We start from the raw sequence: 9,968 nt of genomic DNA, 5'->3' as shown, positions 1-9,968 counted from the left end.
TATTTAGCCACAAGAGTGCAGCTCTGAATGCAGGGAGTGCAAACAAAAATATTTCTCACTACGGTCCTTTCAAAATATTTACGCCTTCTCATTCAAATTCTAAGTAACGTGATTCGGCATTGTGTTTCTAAGTTACGTGTTTCTAAGTTATGATCGTTCTAAGTTGTGTGTTTCTAACTTGTGATAGTTCTAAGTTGTGACTTTCTACGTTATGACGTTTCTAAGTTGTGTGGTTCTGCGTTGCGTGTTTCTAAGTTACGTGTTTCTAAGTTATGACAGTTCTAAGTTGTGTATTTCTAAGTTGTGATCGTTCTAAGTTGTGACTTTCTACGTTACGACATTTCTAAGTTGTGTGGTTCTGCGTTGCGTGTTTCTAAGTTACGTGTTTCTAAGTTATGACAGTTCTAAGTTGTGTGTTTCTAAGTTGTGATAGTTCTAAGTTGTGACTTTCTACGTTATGACGTTTCTAAGTTGTGTGGTTCTGCGTTGCGTGTTTCTAAGTTACGTGTTTCTAAGTTATGACAGTTCTAAGTTGTGTGTTTCTAAGTTGTGATCGTTCTAAGTTGTGACTTTCTACGTTATGACGTTTCTAAGTTGTGTGGTTCTGCGTTGCGTGTTTCTAAGTTATGATCGTTCTAAGTTGTGTGTTTCTAAGTTACGTGGATTTTTCCAAGTTTTCTAAGTTATGACAGTTCTAAGTTGTGTGTTTCTAAGTTGTGATCGTTCTAAGTTGTGACTTTCTACGTTATGACGTTTCTAAGTTGTGTGGTTCTGCGTTGCGTGTTTCTAAGTTATGATCGTTCTAAGTTGTGTGTTTCTAAGTTACGTGGATTTTTCCAAGTTTTCTAAGTTATGACAGTTCTAAGTTGTGACTTTCTAAGTTATGTGTGGTTCCCCTCCGCGGCCATCACTTTGTTCCCAACCGTGTGCCAAATGCACGAGCTTGCTCAGAATTCCATTTGTAGAGAGTCGGGGGAGGGGGGAGGGGAGGAGGATGTAACCACTTTACCTGCTGTTTGCTTTCACATTCTGCCCATTCGTTGGTGGGAATGACGCATGTTTTTTTTTTTAAAAGGATTTCGGGCGTTTGGATGGCTTTGACAAGTAAGTCAACCTGCACCACTCACGGAATTGACGTGTTCTCATTTACTCATCAGGGTTGTATGCAAATAGAGTGAGAGGGAGGAGAAGGAAGATAACGGATATCCCCCCTTACTCCAAAAAAAATTCTAAGAAATCCTAAAATAAACCTATCAGTCCCAACGCTTAAAGGAAAGAATTTGAAAGCAAACAAAAGGCAAGGAGGTTCCACTCCACCTCCCCTCAAAGAAATGAAAATTTGCGTGTGCTCCCGCTGGTAATTGTATCGAGCTTTGTGTGTCGTCAACAGAGAGTTTTTGACATGAAATTCAAATCAGGGATGCTGGGGAGGAAGAGGCGACCGTGGCCCAGTATTTGCCTCGACTCGCTTCGGGGAAACCTCGAGGCAACGACAGCAGAATGGCCGGACAGAGAATCAAACCCAGGATCTCTGGAATGCAAGTACAGAACCCATTCACTGCGCCACATTTTTATGTGTTCACACATTTATTCCAAACTATAGAATATTAAATTTAAATGTTTTGCTTGTAGCTGCGATCATGTATTTTTCGCGAAAAGATCTAAACGCTAATTAGACTGTAAAAAGAAAAAAAAAAACAGTATGGCCGCTACAGCGGTTTCTTCCTTGTGATTGGCGGCCATCTGCAAAAGAAGCTATTTTTGGCAGGGCCATTTCGAACGCATTTGATTTTAACCACGCAACAATGTTTTTCCACACAGCTAGTCTCAAATTATTATGCGACAAATGCATGCCGCGACTCATTGTCAAAGAGGCAACCATCACCTCTTTCATCTTTTGAATGAAAAAAGTTTTGATAAATTAACTAAAAATCTAACCCGTTTTCTTTATAGAAAAATATTGTAAAAATGGGTGTTTTCACTATCTAAAAGTGCGACTTGCCACAACAAAACACTTGGGATCAGTGCATCAGCATCACCGAATATTTCAGAAGCTGGAGTGAAGCATCTAGTGCAAGGTTCCAGCATGCAGGCTGCTAGGCAGAACTCACAGCAGATGGTTCATGAGCTAGTATCTGACCTTCATCGTCAAAAACTAGAGAATGTATGTTTATTTAAATTTTAGATAACACCTATTCAGATTCCTGATGCTGGAGTCAGTGAAACATTATGAGATCATTTTGAAAATTTTATCCTAAAAATGTTTTTTTTTTTTTTTTTTTCGTCTCATGCCTACATTAATTGCTTTAACCATTACCAGAATATCACTTTCTGTGAACAGAATGATAACAAAACAAATGTTTGAAGCAGCAGTACAAATAAATTGACAGTAGTCACAGATTTGGAACAAAATGTATTTAAAATCAGTTGAAATGTTCAGCAACTTAACATTCACATATAGCACAAATGTTTTGGTTAGATTTACCAATATGATGAACATCATAAACATTTCAGTATTATAACATTACACATTCACATATGATACTGCGATTAAAAAAAACTATTGGTGCAGTACAAAATTATTTACATTTTAATATGATAGCTTGTTAAATTAAACATACTTAAATAAAAATAACATATATTTATACAGTTCATTTGAAACATATTCCTCTACAACACAAAATAACATATTCTTTACTGTGATAGTTCATAATGTAAAACTAATTTTAAACAAAGGACAACTAGCCGTTAACTAAAATTTATCACAACATATTATATGGTATAGTTAATTCCACCACTTCGATTTCATATTTTAACTATACACTCAAAACCAACAACTTGAATTTCTTAATCACGATAAAGGGTTTGATTATAAATCATTTGAAAAATAAAATAAATAATCCATAACATATCCAACCAGGGCTAGAAAGTACAGTCCAATTTTTCATAGACAACTCAAGTGAGCTTATAATGAAAGATTACAACTGTAGCCAACATGGTTATGAACCACAAATAATAAACTTTTGAAAGCTTGGTACATAAGAATTAACACATGTCCAACCAGCAAGGCTGTACCTGTATTTTTAGATCAGATCTTAAGTTTTGAAACCATCGATAAAAATACTTCGAATCTCTGTTGTACAAAAGAAAGAGATGCTACATAAAAAATAATCCATTTGCAAACTTCAGTTAGCCCCAATGATTATTTTGACTTGCAACATTCTGCTCCAATGATCGTATTCCACCAGGAGAAAGTCATGATAATAGACCGAAGCAGAATATAGAAATGCGAATATAGAATAACGAGACAGTAAAAAAAATAAAAATGTCAGTTAAAAAAGTAGGATCGGTAATTCCGTGCCAAAAATGCATCGAGAAAAAATAATTAAGAAACGTGGGAAAGTCATAGCAGATGCCAGTAAAACTTAGCGAGTGTTTTAAGCCTAAGCAACATCTGAACGTGAGTTCAGGCTATTATACAGAAGTAAGGTACACGCTGTGATCACAAAGAGAGGTGTTATTTCTAATGCAGGCACGATGGCAAGTGTGCAAGGGCTAGGTTAAGCTGCCGCCTCGCTGGCAGGAAGGATTCGTTACGCATTGTTGCAAGCAGTGTGAAACGGCAGGGTCACTGCTGAAGGTCCAATAGAGGTGCGTTACCGACGCGAAAAATGCACGCCAGCTCAGTGACTGGCTAGTAGAGGTTAAGAGGCGTGTGATGTGCGAAGTATTGTCGACCTTAGCGCCCGCGTTCTTTAAGAGCTCGTCCGGCCGCGGCCAGAAGGTCCTAAAAGTTAGTGCGAGCCCACGAATTCTATAGCTTATACTAGAATTTTGAATTTCCACAACTTGCAATTTATTGCGAGATACCGATTGTTTCCTTGGGAAGAGAAAAAGCCCGCCACAACGATTGTATGTGTCTAATCTTAGGGAAAAGTAAACACTACGACTCGCGTACACTAGGCGGCCAGACGTGTCGCCGCGGCTTGGATGGGATCTCTGCTGCTCAATGGGGGGAGAAACACTAATTGTCGAGACTGAAACCTAGTTGTTTTTATAAGTAGTTCTGGGCCCACCCGCTAGATTGTAGCTTCAATAATATATTGCTAACATAGCTACATTGATTATGAGATGTAACGAGTAAGCTATAATCAGGAAAACAAACCAGTTGAAATTAATCCACTTTATTTTGGTAGCCACATATCTTGTGGTGTGGCATACCAGAAATTTTTGCATTTCCTACTCATTTATATTGAACATGACTTTCTATTAAAATAACAGCATTAAGTGTTTTTCGCAAAGCTGAAATCACTTTTACTAAGCAATAAGTCGTCAAGTAGATAAATTAGCATTATTAACTTAAAACTTTGGATTTGAACCTCTTATCCGAGTTTTTTTTTTTTTGCTAGTTGCTATGGGCCCGCCCAGCAGATAGCATTTCATGTCGCGCGAAACATGATTTGTTTCCACTGTAAGAGTCGCACTTCTATGTCTCCTTCCTTGTTCTATGAGCCACCGATAATGTCATTTGCGTGATTCTAGCCGCGTAGTGTGCAGGATCTGTTAACGGTGATACATGAAGTGACACCTTTTTACTGGTTCTGTTGCAAAGAAAATATGCGTCGTAACAAGCTATATCGTAAAAGTTGTAGGTCTGTTCGCCAGTCACAAGGGCGAAGGTGTGCTCTGCGAAGGCACGTGGGTCGACCTTACAGCCTTCCTCACCGCTACAAGGTCACGCGGGACAACCTCCTCACACACTACCGCACATGGACATGGCTGTCGACCCAGGAGCATACATAGCATTCTTCGGCACGCAATGAACATTCAATGATGATATGCATTCTTCACTGAAGGACGGGGTCGGCATTGTAGCGACTTGCGTAGTGAAGCACGTGATGAGTGATGAGTGAGGCATGAGGTAAAAAATAAAACACTGCAATCACGCGTTTTCACTTTACATCTCCAGACTTTCTCTAGGGTTTGAACAAGAGAACAGCTATGATCATGTTCTTCATTAAGAGTTTTTTTTTATACTCATCTTTCTTTGAATTTTAAAATTTTTAGCTAACTCATAAATAAATTTTAATAGGATCTGAAAAATGCGATTATGATTTTTATCAGATTACTTTTGAAAACTTATAATCCCCTTTGTAAACTTTCAATTCTGGGCTTCCTCACAGTACGTGTGCCGTTAAAATGTAAAGAATCTAAAATGAGTGCCATCACTTACCTGCCAAGTATCAAGAAATCCGACAGTTGCTGTTGGTTCGGCGATAGTTATCGTATCCTCGACATACCGGGCGACCCCCAGCAGACCTGCACGGCGGCAGTCTGCAGTACAGACCCCGTATTACGTCTCATGGCTTCTTGAGAGGGTGTCGCACATGTCTCTGGGCACGTTATGGAGTCTAGTTTTAAATAATTAGCTCCAGTAGTTGAAGTGAAATTCGAGGAATCAGGAAGGGCAGGGTTCAAACACGTTTAAATCAAGTGAAGTCTGCTGATTTTCAGATAAAATTTGATTTTGCTCCGGTAAAACGGCAGAGCATCTACAATAGCCATTCGGCTGCGAGCTAGAATTTTTTTTAGATGTCTAGTTTTTTAAATGTAATCAGCAGTTATAAACATTAAAGATAACGAAATATAGGATTGCAATTTTTATAAAAAAATTTCTAGCATGGCAAAAAATTACAAATATATCTCTCTTTGACGATACAGTAATAAATCCTAGATAAATTTGTACAGCTCAACGATGGCTATCATTTAGCTCGTCCATAACTATCGTCAGTTTATTAGCTACTTTATAGTGCTGCACTCTGACAAACTTAACACAACTTAGCACACACAGAAACTATTTACATTTGCCGCTTATCTACTACTGTAACCTCTGCCTGTCAGAGGACGATCATTTTAATCAGCGCTGTGTGCAGATGCACTAGACTATGGAAAAACTCGCACGTTTGGTATTCTTCTGAAAACTGTAAGCTAGCTGAATACATAAAAAAGGCCAGTTTATTTCTCCTGCGTTCTACAGTTCACGACTATCTAGGGTGCAACATTGAATCTTTTCGCTGATACCTTCTTGCACCCTCTCGTGGCCATGCATAACATTCTGTAGAGTTATTGAGGTATGGAGCCATAGAAGTTTCGATCTGGAAACGTTATTCTAAAATTTCCGACGATGAACTGAGCTTCAGAGTAATCGGACATAGTTAATATTTCTAAACCTTCATTTAATGTGTTGCCATATAAATAAAGTTTTCCAACTACAAAAAATTATGTACTATAAAAGAAAATGATGTACGAGACATTTACATGTAATCACATATTCACAAAATTTGCTACTCAACCATTTTTAAAGGTGATAATTTTGACCTGAAAATTGAATTATTTAAAATTTAAAAATAAAAATTTGTAACTTTTCCTAGCATCCATTGTTGTTGTCACAGCGCACTGATTTATCGAAATGAAACAATTAATATAAACATTTTCAAAAGTAGGAATTTAATTTGCCATCGAACGGCAGAGTTTGATTTGAGTTTGCCAAATTATGAGAAAATTACTGCTTATGGGCTGACAACTGGGTCACTTCTCAATGAAATATAAATGCGATGCATTCTGAGCGTCGTCTTAAGCTTTACACTGTGTTACATTTAAGCAAAACAAACTCGTTAAGTAAAAGTTACATTCTTTGCAAAATAAATTACATAAGTAGCCTACTATAACTATTATTGATATTGTTTCGAAAGCAGACAGGACCGCGGCGCGAGCCTGGTTCGGAGCTGGCAAGCGGCCCCGCACGGCCACTGACGTCACGTGCCGTCCACTGACGTAAGGCATGCCACGCGTGCCTGGCCCCCCGGCCCTCCGCTATTGTCACCTTTAGCGGCCTAGTAATTCCGGGCTTACAGAGGCCGCCGCGAGGATTGGCATGAATAAGCGTCGCTGTTCTGGGTGTTCCGGGCGTCGGGTCGGCCCGGGATGACGCGACACGTCACAGCCGCTCTCGTCCCTTCGAGAAGGACGCCACGGATATATAAGCGACGACGCCGACCTCCGCGGGGGTTACGAGAGTTCGGAGAGTTCTGCGAGTGAAGGGAAGTGTGACATCGGCGAAGAGGGTGAGAGACCCCTCAAGAGCGGCGCGACGTGTGTGTGGGCAGGCGCGAGGTAAGGGGCGAATCACTGTCGAGCCTAGCTCCAGTGAGGAGTATGAACTGTGGAACTTGACAGACATTGAGTGAATTGCGAATAAACCTTTCTAAGTGTAAGTAATTGGTGATAAGACATTTATAAGTACAATTATTTATTAGTAATGTAAATAAATTTTAGTATTTAATAAAACTGTAATAAAACTTAATTGGGCTATCCCTTAAGAACCCAGTTCCCCCACATTATACTCGTAACAATATTTAAACCCCAGGTGGTGAGCTAACATATAAAAAATTAACATCGAACATAAACACTAAACCTAAAATAGACAAGGATCAGTTTTTTTGCAGGATTTTAACTATGTGCGACACCCACGCAAGGCCTCATTGCCTGAAAATTTAAACACTTTTTATAAATAGTCTGGTTAGAAATGTTCAAGCCAATAGAAGTTTAGAATCATTACTGACGTACATTTTTCATGTAAAAATAATTCTTAGGAAATGTACATAAGTATGATTATCAAGAAACTTATATTAATTAAGTTAAATCATAATTTAAATAAATGAATATAAAAAATTAAAAAAACGCTCTGTCCTGAACAGATAAAAAATGACGTAGAAATTTTTAGTTTCTACAAGTTAGATGCTTGAAAACGCAATGAACAACGACACAAATACGTATGCCGGTAACAAAACAGGAAGTACTAAATTCCTTATTTTACTAAAGAATTTACAGGAAAACACATGAATGTTTTAAAACAGTAGAGCCACCAGAGTCAGATGATTTCATAAGAGATGGTTACACAGAGATATTTCGCTAAATGACAGATTCAGTTTCTTCTTGAACATGCTTGTGCATTTTGAAAATAACACAACAAAGAGGCTTAGCAACAGATAAGTCACAGCAAGACAGACAATTTTCACGTCTTCACACAACGTAGATTTATAATCTTGAAAATTAAAACCTTAGGCTGGAATGCATACATTTCCTTGGGACGTTTTCCAAGGGAATTTTTTTTTTTACGAAGGAAACAAAGTTCATGTCGACATTTAAAGCGCTTGCTCGAGGGAAGGAAGTGGTGCCTGACGGTTGCCGGAACCAAGACACGAAACCACGCAGAGCTCTTCTGTGACCATCCTGAAACTCGAGTGCAAGGGGGGGGGGGGGGTCGTTGGTCTAGTCGCCGTCGAAAAAGACGGCTGGCTAGACGTGCATGTGATAGGGCGGGGGTCACACACACACACACACTGTGACGACACCCACAGTACAAGTAATGGTGTCACGGAGCGTTGCGTTCGTCGTAGGACATCAGCAGCACAGGCGAGACAACGTGGTCCGTCGCGCACACTCCGCAGGCGCGCTCGGCCGAGAACACTCGCGGGGGGAGGGGGGTGCACAGGCGCTCTCAGCCCACGTCGTCCAAGCGTCACATGTAGATGCGGCGCAGGTCGGCCGGCGAGGTGATCATGTTGCACTGCGGACACAGCTTCTTGGCGCCCTGCAACAGCCACCGCACAATGCCCGTCGTCCAGGAAACCGAACACCGAGCAACAACGTGTTCCCGACGTGGCCTCTGCACAGAAGCCTGCACTCACTTGTTTACGCAAAACATCGGCAAACTTGTGCAACATCTTAGCTCTCGGCACACGGCATTTGGTAGGAGAATTTCGTGAACGGAACGGAAATGTGCAACTACGGCGCTGCCATCTGTGGCGGATGGCGCGAACCAAAGTTCAAAAAGCCAAAATAAAACTTTACAGTATTAAATGTTCAGTGAATTTTAACAAAATGGACAGTACTTTAATACAATTTTCTTGTCGAAAATCAGGTCTAAGACCGGGATTTAGTATTTTTTCCCAAGTCTTTTTCGTTTTTATCGGAGCCGTTTCATTATAAGTTTAACATTTCGGTCTGCTACGTAAACGATTGCGTAGTCGACGTAGCTACTGCGACAGCGAATTCTAGCGGAGCGTGCGGAAACTGTGTGTGATTCGCGTCCAGAAATGTCGCTGAAAACACAATTCGCGCATATTTATCACTCTTGGCATTATTTTTAAAGAATTTTACGTTAAATTTCGCGTCCAAGTTTCGTATTATAAGTGTATTTGCAACACGAGAACACATGAATTTGCTCGTTACAGAGGTTGGATGCTACACATCTCAGGCAAGTACTGAAAGTCTCGCTCACATTAATTTTATAGAGTGGGAAAACTTCCACAAAATGAAATAATATACAATGTACAATTTATCCGTAATAAGCTGCTAAAGTACATTTTAAACATTTTTATGACGTTCTAATGAGGAGAATCAAACGGAGCAAAGAACTTAAATGCAATGCCACTGGCTGCTTACTTAAATAATTTGGATTTTTTACACGAAACTATTGTTGATATGACATAGTTGTCAAATTCCTTACAATTTTTTTAGTATTTTGCAATATTACGTAAACTTACACATTTTCTCCGAAAGAAACTACAACTATAAAGTGAAGTAGCCCCGCAGTATTTCCTTTACACCTTAAAAATTTGATTTCTGTAATACATATAATTTTCTTTATTAGAATGCCACAAAAAGTTCTAAAAGTAGCTCTGGGAGCTAATTAGGCAAGACGTATGGAATGTCTGTATTTTTTTTAATTTTCGTTTTGTGAAAGCTAAGCCAGTAAAGAAAGTCTACAAGTTTAACAGTGATTAACGTAACCATAAAATAATTAGCTGAACGGGACGTGCGCCTTATTGACTCTGGCCGCGACACATCCGGTCGGCAACCACGTACACACTATACATGAGCTGCGCTTCAAGGGATAGCATCAT

At 39.5% G+C, this 9,968-nt stretch overlaps 1 protein-coding gene across 4 annotated transcripts in view; it reads right to left on the bottom strand.

Moving 5' to 3' along the window:
- Positions 1 to 2,393: 2,393 nt before the first annotated feature.
- LOC134529529 (E3 ubiquitin-protein ligase Rnf220-like) overlaps positions 2,394 to 9,968 on the bottom strand; it is a 435,620-nt gene continuing 428,045 nt past the window's right edge. For 3 of the 4 annotated variants that reach the window (XR_010074624.1, XR_010074623.1, XR_010074625.1), the window contains one exon: positions 8,579 to 8,653. Coding sequence is in view for 1 of the 4 variants with exons in the window: in XM_063363716.1 (XP_063219786.1) it covers positions 8,582 to 8,653 (72 nt within the window). In the remaining 3 variants the exon portion in view is untranslated. Of the gene's footprint in view, positions 8,654 to 9,968 lie in introns of all 4 variants that reach the window. The other variant, XM_063363716.1, reaches the window with a different exon arrangement.

The sequence above is a fragment of the Bacillus rossius genome, chromosome 2 (assembly GCF_032445375.1).
Source record: "Bacillus rossius redtenbacheri isolate Brsri chromosome 2, Brsri_v3, whole genome shotgun sequence".
NCBI classification, from domain to species: Eukaryota; Metazoa; Arthropoda; class Insecta; order Phasmatodea; family Bacillidae; genus Bacillus; species Bacillus rossius.
Note: the sequence above shows the minus strand (reverse complement) of the source record. Positions and strands in the feature narration are given on the sequence as shown.